This window comes from Alligator mississippiensis, chromosome 5, assembly GCF_030867095.1.
Source record: "Alligator mississippiensis isolate rAllMis1 chromosome 5, rAllMis1, whole genome shotgun sequence".
In the NCBI taxonomy this organism is placed as follows: domain Eukaryota; kingdom Metazoa; phylum Chordata; order Crocodylia; family Alligatoridae; genus Alligator; species Alligator mississippiensis.
Window position 1 is genome coordinate 39,635,053 of NC_081828.1, and position 15,683 is coordinate 39,650,735.

Below are 15,683 nucleotides of genomic sequence, written 5' to 3' on the forward strand. Positions count from 1 at the left end.
CTGGCCCCATGTACCCCTCATCCTTCCATCCCCACACCCAGTCAATTAGTCTGTCCATCCATTCAACCCCTTGTACCCCCTCTATTCCTCTATCCTTATATATCCTGTTGGTCCAGCCATCTGCCCATCCACCCAACCCCATATGCCCACTCCATCCATCCTTTTATACTTTAAGTATCTATATGTCTGTCTACCTACCTACTTAACCACCCATTCCTCCCTCCCCATCCCTCCCTCTCTCTCTCTCTCCATCCACCCTCATATACTCACTCACTCTCTATCCATCTATTCTCCTAGCCCCTCCCCCCCCTTTCACCTCCCAGACCAGGTATCTCAGAGTTGCCCCCATCCATACAGGACCCCATCTCCTGCTGTCCCTTCCCCCTCCCTCCAGGGCAATCTACCCCCTCTTCCTTCTCTCCTTTCTTGCTGGAGGGCTCAGGGGTGCTCCACCAGGGTCTCATGCCCCCCACACCCCACAAGTCCATTGCCACGGTCTGTGCACCCCCATAATACCCAATGCCCAGAGCATCACTGTTGTGTTATTTTTACTAAAGCATTGGAACAGTCTGGCTCCATGCCCTTAACGGGGGCCTCCCCCCCTGCAGACTCTGTCTCCATATAGGTCCTTCTCAACCCCACCCCTTTATACAAGCCCTGCCCCCTCCCCCAAACACATGCGCACATGCCCCGAGCTGAACAGGCCATAAGTGTGTCAGCCTGAGAGGGATTTTTCCTTCCTCTTTCCCTTCACATCCCATTCATCAGATCCTCCCTGGGGTGAACTGGATCACAGAGGCACTAGATCCAACTCTAAAAGTCTCCCTCCAGCTCCTGTCCCACCCCACAGAAGAAGGATGGACAGGGAGAATTCATACCCGTGGGAGCAACTGGCTCAGGCTCTCTGCACACTCAGGTTGCATTACCCTATAAGGAGCCCAGGGCAGGGGGCTGTGAGTTTATAGACCCCACATAACCCAGAGCAGACCTCTGCTGTGTTTTTGTAGGGTCGCCCCTGGTATCATGTGGCCTCAAGTACCCACAGGAAAGCTGTGGGTCAGGTCTCCTGTGAACATACTGTATGAGCTGTGGGGAGTTACATATGACCTACCAGAAAGGCCAGGATGCTTTGTGGGGTGCAGGGCAGTTTATTGAACTGACCATCCACAATCCCCACCCCCCCCCAACCTCCAACCCCCCACCAGGGCACACAGGACCCCCCCCAACAGACCCCATCTCCATCACAATTCCCTCAGCCAGTGCACAGCTGGGGCCTCCAGGTTCTACTCCAGCTTGGGGAAGGGAGAGGGGTGTAGTTGGGGGGGGGGGGGGGGGGAAAAAAAGAGGGGGCTGGGAGCCAGGATCCTTGGGTTGAACCACAGCTCAGGAAGGGGAGGAGAGTTTTAGTGGGTTAAAAGCTTGGGGAAGTGGGGCTCTCACATGTAGTTCCCCTGAGGCAGGCTGGCTGGGGAGAGACACTCCAGTTTCAGGGGCCTCAGTTTGGGCTGCTCCTGGCCAGGGGGACCCAAGGCCTCATCCTTTGGGGGCTTCAGCAGAACTGGGCAGGCAGATGGCAGGGTAGGGGCCATCTGGGACTGGGCCTGCACAGGCAGGCGGGGTGCTGGTGGGGGCACCTCATACTCTGTGTCATAGTAGAACCAGTCATAGGAGTCTTTAGGGGCTTCCAGGTGCAGCACTGAAGGTGGGAGGGGAGGAAGAACTCAGGTATCCGGCTCCCAGCAGCCCCTGCTCTAACCCACCAGCCCCCACTCCCATCTCAGAGTTAGGAGAGAACCCAGGCATCCAGCCATACAGGCCTCTGCTCCAAGCCACCAACCCCCACTCCCCTCCAAGAGGTAGGAGTTAACCCAGGTGTCCAGCCACCCAGCTCCCCTTCTTCTAACCCACCAGCCCCAGCCCTCCCCTGCCCCAGTTGGGAGGACCCAGGCATCCTGGTGCTTACCCAGGTCATCAAAGGTAGCATCCTGCAGGCAATGGTGGGTGAAGAGCTCCTTCCTTGCAGCTCGGCAGTAGGCACAGTAGACTCCAGCCAGGAGGCAGAGCAGGAGACCACAGGCTCCCAGAAACAGGCCCATGGCCCGGGCCCCTGCCGTGCTCTGCGGCTCCCCCGGCCAGCCTGCCATAGAGATGGGGTCAGGAAGATCTCAGGTGCCCAGGCCCTCTTTACCTGCAGGACTCCCTGTGCCCCCACCAGCCAGGCACCCTCTCTCCAGCCCCCCCATCCTCCCCTACATCTCCCCTCCACCTCTCCCCCAGACACCTTAGGATCCCCCAGGCCTTCTGCCCCTCCCCAACCTGTCCCAAGACCCCCCTACCCTTTGGTCCCTTCCCTCTACCCCACCCAGCCCCTCCCCACCCCCCTCTCTTCCTCCCCCACATGACCCAGGACCTTTCACCCCCCCCATCCCCCCACCTCTCTGCCCCTCCCCCACACTGCAGGGCCCTCCCCCACAACCCCCACTGCATCCCTCACCTCTTCCCTCCCATCCTTATCTTATGCTCTAGGGCCCCCCACACCGTTACCTTTCCGCTCTACCCTCTCCACCAGCACCATCATCTCAACCCCTGGGAGCTGCAGCGTCTCCTGGAGAGGGGGGTGCAGCATGGCAGCCCCAGGGGTCCTGTGGAGGAGGTCATCTCCAGGGGTCGCCCCTCTCAGTGGCTGGCCAGGGGTCTCCTTTCTGCTAGTGGCAGGGGGCTGGGAGGGTCTGGGGGGTATTGGCGAGCTGGAGGGTGATCCCCCACTGCCAGAGGAAGGGGAGGGTGAGCCCCCCACAGCAGCCAGGGGGGATGGAGAGGAGTCAGGCCAGGGGGCAAGGGAGGATGGGGCTGGGGGGACACTGGCTACACGGCAGGCATAGAGGGCCAGCAAGGCAGCTGGATAGAGGGGGAACCCCCAGGGCACCCCCATCCTGAGCCACAGGGAGCTGGTACCTGCATGGACAAGAAGGGGTTACACTGAGTGCCATGTTTGGGGGGGGGGGGGAGGGGGGGGCACAGCTTCCAGCCTTTGTTTCCCCTTCAGGCTCTGACCCAGCCCCACCATGCTCCCAAGGGGGGGGGGCTGTGACCATAGCTACCCTCCCCACCCTGGGGATCCCCCAAGACACCCCTTCCTGGCCCTGTTTATGTAGTGCTACTAGGCAACTGCCCTGGCAACAGGCCTCTGCTCTCCCGCCCTCCCAAGCTGCATTTTCAGCCCTGGGGGGTGCTGTGCTGTACAGTTAAAGGGAGAGCCCCAAAATACAAGCACTGGAAGGGCTCCCCTCCTTATTCCCCCCAGCAATTGCTCTATTAACCCAGTCTGGAAATACCCCCCCTCCCTGGTCCCCCAGCCCCCCTCCCACACAGGCCAGGACTACCCCTCTCCCCACCCTGATACTCCCAGGTTTATGGGGCAGCCCTCACCATTGAGAAATTGTACACTGTTCCTTTAAACACTTAAAAGAGAAGGGGGGTGCACCTGGATAGTCTAAGGGTATGTCTCAGGGGGATTTAAAGGAGTACCCCCAGTCCCTTGCCCTTTGGTTTGTCCTAGTCAGGCAGTCCTTTTACATTCCCCTTATAGCAGGGGGAGAGGGGTTCTCTCTTACCCCCTTTCCATATTGGCACCAGAAGGGGTAAATCCTATCCCACCCAAAGACCCCCCTTCCTCCTCCAGTTCAGCCCCAGGCCAGCTGAGATATGTCCTGTCCCTTTAAGGAGTGAAAGGGGGAGAAAGGGGTGCTGGAGAAGGGGGTCCCCCAAAGCCCCCCCAAAGAAAAATAGGTCTTCTGTATTTGAAGGGGTGTCCCCCCTCCCCTGAAAGTTGATCCCTGTGCCTTTAAATAGTTTTGGGTCACCCCCCCCCCCCAACATGAGTCCCCCCAGCCCCTTCCCCAGGGAGCATTTAAAGGGGTAGAGCAGTGTGTACCCACCTTCCACAGGCAGAACTAGAAGGGACAGAGCCTTTGTTAGTTTTATTGGGGGAGGGGTCTTGCCCCTAGAAGAAAGTCCCCCTCCAGACTCACCTGGGGAGGCAGCAGAGGAGGGGCACAGTCACTGGAGCTGGAGGGCACAGGCACTGCCCAGAAGTATGGGGAGGTAACACAGGCGCTGGGTAGAAGTATGGGGAGGTAACACTTAAGCCTCCCCTGGGACAAGGGGTGGGAAGCAGGCAGCAGGGGGGTCCCCAGGGTCCAGGCAGCAATGACACAGAGCTGCTGGCAGCAACAACAACAGCACTGGGGGGGGCAGTTGGGTGGCAGGGAGCAAAGGTATAGGATATGCTCTCTCCCCACAGCACTGCTAGGGGACCCCAGGCCATGGAGGGTAGGTGATAATTTGGGGTTCCTGTCCCCCCACCCCCTCTGAATTAAGGGAGACTTCCCCCCCCCCCCGCAAGTTGGGTAGTGCCCAACCAGGGGCACAGTGCCTCACACTGCTCCAGACTGGGCTCACCCCTGCTCAGCCTCTCCATCCCCACCCCACCCCCACCCTTCCCAATACACTGCTTCTATGGGGTGCTGGGGACAGTGCTGGCTTTGAGCCCCTCTCCAACAGGCAGTTTCCCCCTGGGGGTTTGAGCCCCCCCAGTAGCTCATGGGGAGATAGAGTAAAAGCTCTACTACTGCAGCTAGCTACAGAGGGGAGCTCCCCCTTAGTCTACCCCCCCCAAAAAAAAAAGTAAAGCTAATCCCCACCAGACAGACAGATGCATGGGATGGATGGACAGACAGGTGCTTTATTACAATGGTAATAAAGGTTATACAGTGGAGATAATGGCAGGGCTGGAGGGGTGGGGGTCTGCCCTGTACCCACACAGGCCATGGAGGGTCTCTGGGGGTTAGGGATGCCCCCAGAGGAAAGTCAGTCCCATGGCAGTCAGGAGTAGGACCACAGAGAGGCTGAGGAGGACAGTGAGGACGACCATGCCCCCCGAATGCCCCCCAGGGCTGGGGTCGATGTCATGGAAGCTTTGGGGGAGTCCTGGGGGGGCAAGACATGGGTGATCTATGAGGATGGAGGGGTGGGAGGCCACCTACTGCCCCCCCTCCCACCCCAGGGGGGCACCAGTTTCTGCACAAGCCCTTCCCACCCCTAGGCATTGACCCACCCAGGGTGGGATCAAAGCCAGTGTCCCTTGCTGGGGAGAAAGCCCTCTGCCTGGGTCTCCTACCTCGGGTCTCAAAGGGCTGGGACCAGTTTGTGATGGCAACTTGTGCCATGGCGTGGTTGTACAGCACATAACGGACCCTGCAAGGAGGGGGTGAAAGTAGTTAAAGGAAACCCAGGTATCTGGGCTCCCAGCCCCTGCTCCTGCTCCCCTCACCCACCAGGTCCTCACTCCCCTCTCAGAGCTGGGAGAGAGCCCAGGCATCAATGCCACCCCCCTGCTCCCAACTCTACTCTCCGAGCTAGGAGGGAACCCAGGCATCAGGGTTCCTACCCCTGGGAGCCATCCCACCCCCCAACCTCAGTTCAGTTCTCTCCTATAAAAATTTCCCTGCCCACCACCAATGTAGCTCCCCACCCCCTCACAACTATGCCCCCCACACCTGTAACTGTGCCCAGGGAGCACCCCCAGCAAGCAGGTGTCGTTGAGACACTCCAGGCTGGGCCCCATATCGTAGGCAAACTCCTGTGGGGCCATGGGCTCCTGGTGCAGGGGGCTGCAGGGCGGCATGGGGAACGTGCCAGGCACCTTGTAGGTGGCGTTATCCCCTGGGGGGGGGAGGAAAGGAATTACAGGGAGCAATAGCAGGACCCCTCCCCAAGCCAGGGGAGACCCTAGGTTGGATCCCAGCCCCCCCACTCCCTAGAGTTGGGATTGAACCCAGGTGTCCTGGCCCCAGTACTCCCTACCCACCCAACACACCCACCCTCTCTAACTTACTAAGCTCAATCCCCCACTGGCTTACCTGTGGGCTGGACCTGCACCTCAATGGTGGCTGATCCCCGGGGGGCCTCACTGGGGTCCACGCTAGCCCGGAGCCACTGCTCATACAGACAGAAGGCAGGGCGGAGCCTTAGGGTGGTGGAGAGACAGGAGACCCCGGAGTACAAGGCTATGGGGTAGTCTGAGGGAGTGGGGACAAGGAAAAGAGGAGACATAGAAGCAGGCCTCCCCATCTACTCCCACTTCCCTCCCAGAGCAGAGAAAACCCAGGTATCCTGGCTTCCAGTTCCTCCTCCTCTGCCCCTACATCAGTCTAACCCATTAGGCTCCAGTCCCACTCCAGAACTGGAAAGAAACCCAGGAGTCCTAGCTCCCAGCCCCAAGCTGGGAGAGAACTCCGGTATCCTGGCTAGTTCTAATAGAGCCCCTCCCTTTCCCCCTCACTATGGTGAGCTCAGACCACAACAACACCCCAAGACTCACCTAGGGGGGGCAGGGAGGCAACCCCCAGCCCCAAGCAGAGAGAAAAAAGCCCCACAAGCCAGCACCTCATGGCTGACCCAGCACCAGAACCAGGAAAACTTAAGGAAGACAGGCTAGGCTTGGGGCAGAGCTTAAATGGATACAGCCCCATCAGGGGCAGCTGGGAGAGGGTGGACCCCTGCCCACCCGGATGCTATTTAAAGGGAAAGGGCCCTACACACACTGTTATTGCACCGTCTGAAATGTGGGAGGGGAAGGGGTCTGGTGGATTGGGGCAGGGCCTGGGAACGAGGACTCCTGGCTTCTTTCCTAGCTCCGGTGGGTTAGAGCAGAGGGGGCTGGCAGCCAGGACACCTGGGTTCTCTCCCAGCTCTGGGAGGGGAGAAGGGCAGGGGATGGGCTGGGAGCTAGGACTCCTGGGTTCTCTATCTCTGTCTCGGAGAGATGAGAAGGACAGCAGACAAGTCCCCATTCCCCTGTCTGTGCTGTGTCTGTCTTGCTGCCTTTTGCTGGGGGCATGGGGGTGGCTTCAAGCTGCTGCTAATTTAAGAGAATGATTTAGCGCCTGGGCCTTGCACCCCACCCCTTCTCCGCTCCTGAGGCCCAATTAGCCGTGTGGCATGTTCACCCTGGTCTATTGATACGTGCGCCGCCAACCCCCACGCCCCAGGCTCGCCGCCACCATTCGAATCTGCCTTGATTAAAAGAGCCCATCACTCTTCCTGTGTCTCCCCCTCCCTCATGGGGTCAAGGGTGCAACGCACAAAGACTCACGAGGGTCTGGCATGCGGATGGGGGCTTCTGGTGGTTCTGATGCAGCAGTGGTCCTGAGGATGCCATTGGGACCTTGCTGCACTAGTGAGCAGCGGCATCAAACCAATTTCACCGGGGCCAGGCATGCAATGCACAAGGATCTGGGATGCACAAGAGATCCGAGGACAGGGAATGCAATGCTTGTGAGTTGTTCTAGTAACTAGGTGGGCTTCAGTAATGCACAAAGGTGGTTGGGGGGATTCACAAGGTCCAAGTGTGTCACACAAGAATCTGGCTGTGATGCACGAGTGATTGTGAGGAGGGGGAGTAGGGGGTGTCTAGGAGGTTAGAGGTACTACTAGCGAGTGGATGGGCTGCATGAATACACAAGGGCTGGGTGGGGGCAGTTTCACAAGGGTCTGGTTCACAAGTGTTCATGAAGATGGGGAACATGGGGCCTGTGAGGTCTCCTAGTGGCTCCTAGCAAGGAAGACTGCCATGCACAGGTGAGCACTAGGGCAGGTGGGCTCATACACATCCACAAGTGTGAGGTGCTAGTGATCCATATCATCATGGGGCACAGAATGTCACAAGTAAAGACCATTCTGTCAGACAAAGCCCCACCCCCCATGCAGGTCTCAGATCCTTGTGAACACAAAGCATGTTTGTGCGTGCGAGACATCATGAGTGATGGCAGGGCCAAGTAGCATGGTGCACTAGTGACTGCAGTGGGCGTGGTTGGCTGAGGGAAGGGGAAGGAGGGAAGGGCAGGTGCTGCACCAACAGCCATGTTAAACGAGCATGGGAGACCTGTTGCACAAGTGCCACCGCTGTGGGGTCCCTGCAGGCAGCGAGGGTCAGTGTTAGGAGGAGGGGGGAGGTGAATCATGGTGGGAGTTTGGGGAGGGGGAGGATCTTGTCCACCTCCCATGGAGCCCCCATCCCCTGCACTGGAAACTGCAACACAAAGCAAGTCCATCCCCCACCCCTCTCAAGCTCATTAAGGCACCAGCTAACCAGCCTGGTGCAGCCAGCTGTCTCCAGCACAGTCCACCCCAAAGGCTCTCCTTGCTGCTGGGCTGGGGTCAGTGCTGGGGTCTGGCCTGCTTGGAGGGTGGGGGAGCAGTATGTTAGCATCAGCAGTAACACGGCCTCAGGGGTAGGAGGGTCTTTTGGTGAGTCTGTTGCCTTTCTTCTCTCCTCCTCTATTTTTCTTTCATATTCCTGCTTTCGTTTTTTCTCTTATTCATTCATTCATTCATTCCTCTTCCTTCACATTCACTTTCTTTGTTTCTCCCTGTCTTGTCCTATCCTTCTCTGTCATGTTCATTTTTTCATTCACTTTTTTCTTTCATTCATTCCCTTTCCCATTCCTGCTTTTTTCACTCGTTCATTTTTGTCCTTTCCCTTTCACTCGTTTATTCATTCCTTCGTCCTTCTTATGCTTTTTCATTCACTTTTTCTTTCAGTCACTCCTTTTGCTTCTCTCTCTGAGTTTCTTGTTCCTATGTTCTCTTTGTTCACTCTTTTTTGTTCATTCCTCCTTTTCTTTCATGTTTGCCATCATTCTTTCACTTCTGTTCTGTTTCTTTCCCTTTCCTTTTTCTTTCCCTCTCTGAGTCTTGCCTTCAATTCCTCCTTTCTTTCCTTTCCCTCTTTCTCATTCTTTTGTTTCAAATTTGCACTTTCTCTCACACTTTCTTTCATTCCTTCTTTTGCTTCCACATCCATGCTTTCTTGCATTTGTTCTTGTTCTTTCAGTCACTCTCTCCTCTTTCTTCCTCTCTGAATCTCTTGTTCCTCCATTCTTTCTTTTGTACCTTCCTCCTTTTCTTTCACATTAGCTGTATTTTTGTCCTGTCCTGTCCTTTCCCATTCACTTTTTTCCCCTCCTTTTCTTTCACATTCACTTCTTTTTGTTCCTTCTTTCCTTTCTCTTTGCATTCACTGTTGTATTCATTCCTTTGCCTTTCACACTCACTCCATTTTATTTGTTCCTTCTTTCCTTTTGTATTCACTCCTTGTTCCTCCTTGCCTTGCCACACTTTCTTTTGTTCCTTCTTTCACATTCACTTCCTTTCTTCTTCCACTCAGCTTCTCCTCCATCCTCCTTTCTTTCGCCTTCCCTCATTCATTCCTTTCAAATGCCCACTTTCTCTTCTCTCTCACACTTTCTTTCACGCCTTCCCTTCTCTCATCCCCTGTCTCCCTGCCAGTCCCCTCTGCACTCTTGGAAGCCATTTCCCAGCAGCCTCTGTTCTGGGCATCACACGCTGCCCCAGACACCTCCTCCCTGGGCTCATTAGCTCCTCGAGGGGTCGTGGATGATATGTCCATCCCCCCCCTCAGGCCCATTGATCCAAGCCCCAACGCCCACCCATGTGCGTCACGGCCGAGAGGGGCCGAGGCAGCCGTGGGCAGGCAGGTGGCAATAAATGCCCCCGGCCACCAGCCAGGCTGCACACGGTGGGTCCCAGAACCAGCAGTGAGTGCAGGCACTGCCACCAGGGGGTGATGTGGCTGGGGCCCATGTGGGGGTGTTGCTGGGGGAAATCAGGAGCCAGGCTGGGCTGGGGCGGGGGTTGCAGCTAGGATCTGGGGAGAGGATGTTGGGGTGGGGCTGGGGGTGCCATAGGTCTGGTATGTGCGGGGCTCTGATGCTCCATGTGCCCTCAGGGCCGGCTATGGAGCCTGCCGGGAAGGGCCTGGCGTGTGTGACAACCCTGCTGGGGTGTTGCCTGCTGCTGTGCTCTGGGGTGCTGCTTCCTCCCCTGCCAGATCCTGACAGGTAAGAGAAACCCCTCCCTGCCCCCCACAGAGGTGGGGATTGGTGCCCCCTTTCCCTGCTCCTCCCATCCATTCCCCCCAGTTTGGTGTCACCCAAATAGGGATCCCCAGCTCGATCATGGATAGCCTTGTCCACCCACCCCCTCCTAGAGCTGGGAAAGGACCCAGGCATCCAGGCTCCCAGTTCCCCCCCTGCTCTAACTCACCACATCCCACCTCACTCCCAAAGCTGGGAAAGAAGCCAGGGCTCCTGGTTCCCTCATACTCCAGTCCACCAGACCCCACTCCCCTCCCAGAGCTGGGAGACAACCCAGGGATCCTGACTCTCGGTCCCCCCTGCTCCTACCCACCAGACCCTTCTCGCCTTCCAAAGCTGGGAGAGAACCCAGGCATCCAGACTCCCAGCCCCCTCTTCTCTAACCCATCTGACCCCACTCCCCTCCCAGAGCTGGGATGGAACCCAGGTGTCCTGAGATGTATGTCCGTCAGTCTCCCCAGGCTCTGGAAGCAAGATGACACCCCAGTGGGCACCAACATCCAGCCCCTGCCCTCAGCCCTGGCCCTGCAGCTCCCACCCATCCCCTTGCGGGGCTGGAGCCTCCAAGCCCTGCTGCCCAGCATGAGGTCCCCCTGGGAGGAAGAGGGGCAAAGCAGGAAGTCCCGCCTCTGGAACAGGCCAAGACAGGGAGTCTCACCTTGGCGGGGAGTCCCAGCACCTGGTGAGGGCGGGAAGCGGAGCATCGTGGTGGCTGATGACGCAGCCTTTCGGGAGAAGAGCAAGCTGCTGACGGCCATGGAGCGACAGAAGTGGCTCAACGCCTACATGCAGAAGCTGCTGGTGGTGAACCAGGACTAAGGGTGCAGGGAAGGGTGGGGGCAGGGCCATGGCTGGCTGTGTGTCCTGCGCCATGTGGGGAACCCCCAGAATAAAGGGGCAGGAGAGTCCTGCCTTGTGAATCAGCCTGAGTGGTGTGTCCTTGGCCTCCTCATTGGTGAGGGAGGGAGAGGTGGTTGGGTGGATGGAAAGATGGAAGATTTGGAGGATGGGTGGATGGATGAAATTGGTGTGGATGGATGGAGGAACAGGGCTTGTGGGGATGCATGGGTGAAAGATTTGGAGGGTGAAGGGATAGACGGATGGGGTTTGTGCAGATGGATGGATGGAAGGTTTGGAGGGTGGATGGATAAATGGATGGATGGGATTGGGGTTAGTTGAATGAATGGATAAGGTTTACAAGAATGGATGGAAAGATGGATGAATGGGCTTTGTGGGGATGGATAGGTTTATGGGAAGGGAGGGAAGGATGGATGGACTGGAAGGGGCGGTAGAGGTGAGAAGATGGGGAGTGGGTATGGGAGGGATGGATGCAGGGAGAGGGTGTGGGGAAGGAAGGATCAGGGCATTCACTCAGTCTAGCACACCTGATTTGAGGGCACATCTGGCCACAAACCTCCCTTCTCCCCAGCCTGGCTCTTTCCATCATTGGGGGGGGGGGGGTGCCCTGCCCCACCCCCACAAGGGGCAGGTATGGTTCCCTCAGTAGCCAAAGGGGGCTGTGCTGGGGCCCCATGGTTTGAGCTTACCCCCACTGTAGTGCCCCACAGCCCCCCCCCCCCCCCCCAATCAACCCAGGACCTCCTGCATTCCCTACCATACCCTGCAGTCCCCAACACCCAACCCCAGAGCCACAGAAGCAGTTGGGCAAACCTGGGCATCCAGGCTACCAACTCAAGCTGCCCTAAACCATCAGCCCCCACCCCCACAAATAGCTGAGAGAACCCAGGCATCCAAGTCCCTAGAAGAAGCACCACACTGAAGCATCTCTCTGAAGAAAAGGGTTTATTCACTCTCACTCCCTGCACTTGTTCTCCGGAGGCCATGTCTCGTTCCCTTTGTCCAATGTGCCAGGGGCTGAAATTAGGTGTGGGGGAGGGTGTCTGTGCCCCATGGTCCCTGTCCCGGCAGCTGGGCGCACCCTGGTCATAGCTGTAGCCCCAGCCCAGAAGAAGGACTGACTCCATTTGGAGAACAAGGGGTTAAAAGCATTGTGGCAGGAGTGGGAATCTGGCACCATGCATCCATGGCCCCATATGGCTAAGGGCAGGTGGGGAGTCTCTGTGGGGTGTCTGTGGCATAGAGGGAGAATGTGGGAAGAGGGAGGTTGCCTCACGCCCCAGCAGAGAAAGAACCCTGAAGGAAGTGTTTGTGGGGGAGGTTGGGGTCTCTCCCCAGGAAGGGAAACTGAGGCAATAAGATGGAGAAGGGATGGCAGCCTCCATGCCAGGCAGGGGAAGTGGGTGATGATGAGACTGAGGAGAGCCCAGGAGTCCAGACTCCCAGCAGCCCCCTGCATTAACCCACCAGGCCCCACTCTGCTCCCAGCAGGGCAGAGGGGCTGGGGGTCCTTTGCCCTGGACCAGCTCTGAGGCTGGAGTGGGAGGTGAAGAGATATGTGATGGGAGTGCCTCACCGGGCAGTTTTAGGGAAGGACCCCTGAGTGCGAGGGATAGTGTGAACACCAGTGCTTGTATGAGCACATCTGTTAGCACGTGTGTTGATGTGCATGGAGCTGGTGGAATCCAAGGGTGATCATGAGTTCACATGTCAATGGGGCACATGTGAATGTGAACAAGGGAGCTAGGGGCTGTAGTACTGCAGGAAGGGGGAGGGCAGGGTAGGGCAGGCATCTGCAGAGTGTCAGTGCTGCAGCACATAGCCCCACATGCCACAGTGGGCATGGGAGGGTCATTGTGCAGGTCTATGCACAAGTGTGCTGGGGGGGGGGGGTGGGCAGGGTCAGAGCAGGCATGTGTGAGCAAGTGGGGCTGAGGGCTGTATTAGTGCAGAGAAGAGGAAGCATGTGGGGACTACAGAGTGTGAGTAAGGATTAGTGTGAGAGTGAGTAAGCGGGAGAGGCCCCCATGCAAAGAAGTGTGAGTGGGAGTGGGCACTTGTGCAAGACACACAAGCAAGCTAGTGGGGCAGCTGTGTTCAGGGTGGCCAGCACTAGTGGAAGTGCAAACATGGGTGGGGGTACCAGTGAGAGTGAGTGTGCCTGCTGGTGCCTGTGTCAGGAAGAGGTGCAGGCAGGGTTCTGGGCACGGGGCCTGAGGGGTCAGGGCTGGATGGCACCGTTAGGAAAGGCCAAGCGCTCGAGAGCTCCCAGCTCTGAGGGGGAGAAGAAAGAGACAGCAGCTCAGCTGCAGCACCTGCCCCCCGTGCCCCCTCCCCCCACCCCTGAGCTGGGAGAGGACCCAGGCATCCTGGCTCCCACCCCACTGCTCTAATCCACCAGCCCCCACTCCCCTCCCTGTGTTTGGATAGAACCCAGGCATCCTGGCTCCCAGTACTCCCAACTTTCACCCACACTAAAGTGGGAAGGAATCCAGGTGTCTGGGCTCCCAACAGCCCCCACTCCCAAACACACCAGACCCACTCCCCTCCCCATGCTGGGACAGAACACAGGTGTCCTGGCTTCCAGCCCCCTCCCCAGTGCTTTGACCCATCAGACCCCCCACCCCCATTCTGAGAGAACCTAGGTGTCCAGCTCACCTTGGAGGTGCAGGTAGGGGAGGGAGTCCAGCAGGGTATGGATGGCACTCTCATCCATGGGGTGCACGGGGTCACCTGGAAGAGAATAGGTAAGGGTGAGTGTGGGTGGAGAGTCAGAAGGAGGGTCCTGGGGGCTTGTGGAGGGGGTGGGAACAACTCACCAAAGTGCTCTGACCCCAGGAGGTCAATGTCCTCCACAGCCTCTCGCTTCCCAGCCAGGGCCCCCTTCTCAATCAGAGTGTGATGAGCATCTGCCAGAGAGACAGGGTCAGGGTTGGCATGGGCCAGGACACCTGGGTTTCATCCCAGCTCTGGGAGGGAAAGAGGAGTCTGATGGGTTAGAACAGGGACATGGAAGGGAATCAGAGTTCCTGGATGGCAACTAGGATCTGGAGGGTTGGAGCAGGGGGAGGGGCATGGGAGTCAGGACACCTGGGTTCCATCTCAGTTCTGGGAGATGAGTAGGATTTGATGGGTTGCTGTGGGGTTGAGAGCCCGGACACCTGCGTTCTCTTCTGGGTGGGGTCAGGGTCATACTTACGGGGGCCCAGCAGGTACCCGGCGCTGTTCAGGGTCCATCCACGTTTGTCTTTTGGCTGCAGGGGAGAGAACAGTTCCATTAATGCCATAACTGAACCTCCTCCTCCCACTGTGAATGATCAGGCCAGGACCCAACCCCACCCCACCCCACCACTCCAAGCAGTGCAATCAGTGGGTTGGGATGGATCAGACCATGCGAGTACTGGGGGTGGAGACCCTGGGTGCAGCTCCCCAAACCAGGTTCTGGTGGGAAGAGGCGGCAGCTTAGCACAGAGCAGGGGGGATTTCGGCAGCAAGGGGGGGGGGCCTCTCACCATCAGAGCCATTCCAAAGCTCTCAGCCAGCAGCCAGCACAAAGCCAGGGACAGGCAGAGTGTGGCCCGTGGATTCATCTGAAGGCAGGGGATAGATGCAGGTGGGTGTCCTGACTCCCAGGAATCCTTCTACCCCTTGCAGAGATGGAGGTAGAACCCAGGTGTCCTAACTTCAGACCCTCCACTCCTGACCTGCAGCCCTCTGCCCCTCCAGCCCAGCCTGTGCCCCTCACTCCCATCCTGCAGCCCCCCCCCCCACCAGTGCTCCTCATTCCTGACCCACAGCCCCCTGCGCCCCCAGCCCTGCTGGTGCCCCTTACTCCCCAATCCACAGCTCCCTTCCTTCTAGCCTTGCTGGTGCCCCTAACTCCCAACCTGCAGCCCCGTCCCTCCCCCCAGCCCTGCCAGTGCCCCTCATTCTTGATCCACCCCCATCTTCCTTCCAGCCCTGCCAGTGCCCCCAATTTCTACTCTGCAGACCCCTGGCCTCCTCCAGCCCTGCTGGTGCCCCTCACTCCCAACTCACATGGCTCAGCTCAGGAGTCTCACCTTGCTCTGTCCCCACCAGGCACATGTCAGAACTAGGGAGTGCAGGACTCTGGTTTTATAGAAGGGAAGCAGCGGGTGGTGGTGTGTGTGTGGGGGGGAGATAATGAAAGTAATTGACCTGGATCATCCCCACCAGCCATGTGGGGAGGGAGGCAGGCTATTTCTTTCCTCCCACTGTAAGAAAATTGTCCTGAAAATGGGACTAATTAGCCTTGAGTGAGGCCTCTTCCTGGGGGTGGTGGGGATGGGGAGGCAGGGGGGAGCCATGGGGACCATAGGGAGACCATAGTGGGGCTTGAGGCCCCTCAAGGGGTCTGGCCCTTTCTGGGGCAGGTTGAAGGCTCTGGAGGAGCTGGGCTTGGAGGGCTCTCCCATGTCTGGGGCAGGGAGGGGGAAGCGTAGAGGTGCAGGATGCATTCCCTGCCCTGCTCATTCCACTGGCAAAGCACCCAGGTGTCCTAGCCCCGCACCTGCACCAAACCCACCATTTCCCACTGCTGACCCCCTCCGAGGGCCAGGACAGAGACCAGGCGTCCAGAGTCCCAGACCCCACTCACATCCCAGATCAGGGCAGAGAAACCAAGCCTCCGGGCTCTTAGCCCCACCCCGCCAATGTCTGTGAAAGGGTAATTAACCTAATGAGGCTCTTTCAATGAAGAGCCCAGGCCCAGCCCTCGGATCCGCCAGGTAATTACTGAGGCCCCGCACGTCAATCGTACCCAGTCGCTAATTGCAGAAGAACAGGAGCTTACATGTGGAGCCCACAGGGATGACACCCCCGCGTCCTCCCGCCTGCAGGGGGCGC

The 15,683-nt window shown here is 58.2% G+C and overlaps 3 protein-coding genes across 5 annotated transcripts; 1 reads left to right on the plus strand and 2 right to left on the minus strand.

The window, feature by feature from the left end:
• Positions 1–364: 364 nt before the first annotated feature.
• GFY (golgi associated olfactory signaling regulator) lies at positions 365–6,741 on the minus strand. The gene is made up of 8 exons (XM_014597091.3): positions 6,383–6,741; positions 5,922–6,080; positions 5,559–5,724; positions 5,180–5,256; positions 4,032–4,116; positions 2,545–2,642; positions 1,964–2,137; positions 365–1,696 (listed from the first exon to the last, which is right to left on the minus strand). Exons 1-8 carry the CDS (start codon positions 6,531–6,533, stop codon positions 1,437–1,439), a joined length of 1,170 nt encoding a protein of 389 aa, XP_014452577.2. The 5' UTR covers positions 6,534–6,741; the 3' UTR covers positions 365–1,436.
• Positions 6,742–9,777: 3,036 nt separating this feature from the next.
• PTH2 (parathyroid hormone 2) lies at positions 9,778–10,888 on the plus strand. Its single transcript, XM_019488848.2, has 2 exons — positions 9,778–9,923; positions 10,412–10,888. The coding sequence occupies exons 1-2, from the start codon at positions 9,778–9,780 to the stop codon at positions 10,776–10,778; spliced, it is 513 nt and encodes a 170-aa protein (XP_019344393.2). The 3' UTR covers positions 10,779–10,888.
• An 859-nt stretch (positions 10,889–11,747) lies between these two features.
• LOC102575707 (galanin peptides) lies at positions 11,748–15,331 on the minus strand. 3 transcript variants are annotated; one of them, XM_059728164.1, is made up of 6 exons: positions 14,856–15,331; positions 14,330–14,407; positions 14,017–14,071; positions 13,637–13,726; positions 13,476–13,550; positions 11,748–13,091 (listed from the first exon to the last, which is right to left on the minus strand). In XM_059728164.1, the coding sequence occupies exons 1-6, from the start codon at positions 14,901–14,903 to the stop codon at positions 13,039–13,041; spliced, it is 399 nt and encodes a 132-aa protein (XP_059584147.1). In that variant the 5' UTR covers positions 14,904–15,331; the 3' UTR covers positions 11,748–13,038. The 3 variants fall into 3 exon arrangements, with proteins under 3 accessions (XP_059584147.1, XP_059584149.1, XP_059584148.1); XM_059728166.1 differs by having other exon boundaries at positions 14,330–14,464; positions 14,879–14,926; XM_059728165.1 differs by having other exon boundaries at positions 14,330–14,464; positions 14,856–14,897.
• Positions 15,332–15,683: the final 352 nt, after the last annotated feature.

What these genes read in the sequence shown, in the direction of transcription:
- GFY (XM_014597091.3), bottom strand. Translation starts at nt 6,533, where the DNA reads ATGGGGCTGTATCCATTTAAGCTCTGCCCCAAGCCTAGCCTGTCTTCC. An exon ending in TGCCTCCCTGCCCCCCCTAG is followed by an intron (nt 6,081 to 6,382) that starts GTGAGTCTTGGG and finishes CCACTCCCTCAG; the next exon opens with ACTACCCCATAGCCTTGTAC. An exon ending in GGTGCAGGTCCAGCCCACAG is followed by an intron (nt 5,725 to 5,921) that starts GTAAGCCAGTGG and finishes TCCCCCCCCCAG; the next exon opens with GGGATAACGCCACCTACAAG.
- LOC102575707 (XM_059728164.1), bottom strand. Translation starts at nt 14,903, where the DNA reads ATGTGCCTGGTGGGGACAGAGCAAGGTGAGACTCCTGAGCTGAGCCAT. An exon ending in CGGGTACCTGCTGGGCCCCC is followed by an intron (nt 13,727 to 14,016) that starts GTAAGTATGACC and finishes TCTCTCTGGCAG; the next exon opens with ATGCTCATCACACTCTGATT. An exon ending in CCTGGGGTCAGAGCACTTTG is followed by an intron (nt 13,551 to 13,636) that starts GTGAGTTGTTCC and finishes ATTCTCTTCCAG; the next exon opens with GTGACCCCGTGCACCCCATG.
- PTH2 (XM_019488848.2), top strand. Translation starts at nt 9,778, where the DNA reads ATGTGCGGGGCTCTGATGCTCCATGTGCCCTCAGGGCCGGCTATGGAG. An exon ending in CCCCTGCCAGATCCTGACAG is followed by an intron (nt 9,924 to 10,411) that starts GTAAGAGAAACC and finishes TATGTCCGTCAG; the next exon opens with TCTCCCCAGGCTCTGGAAGC.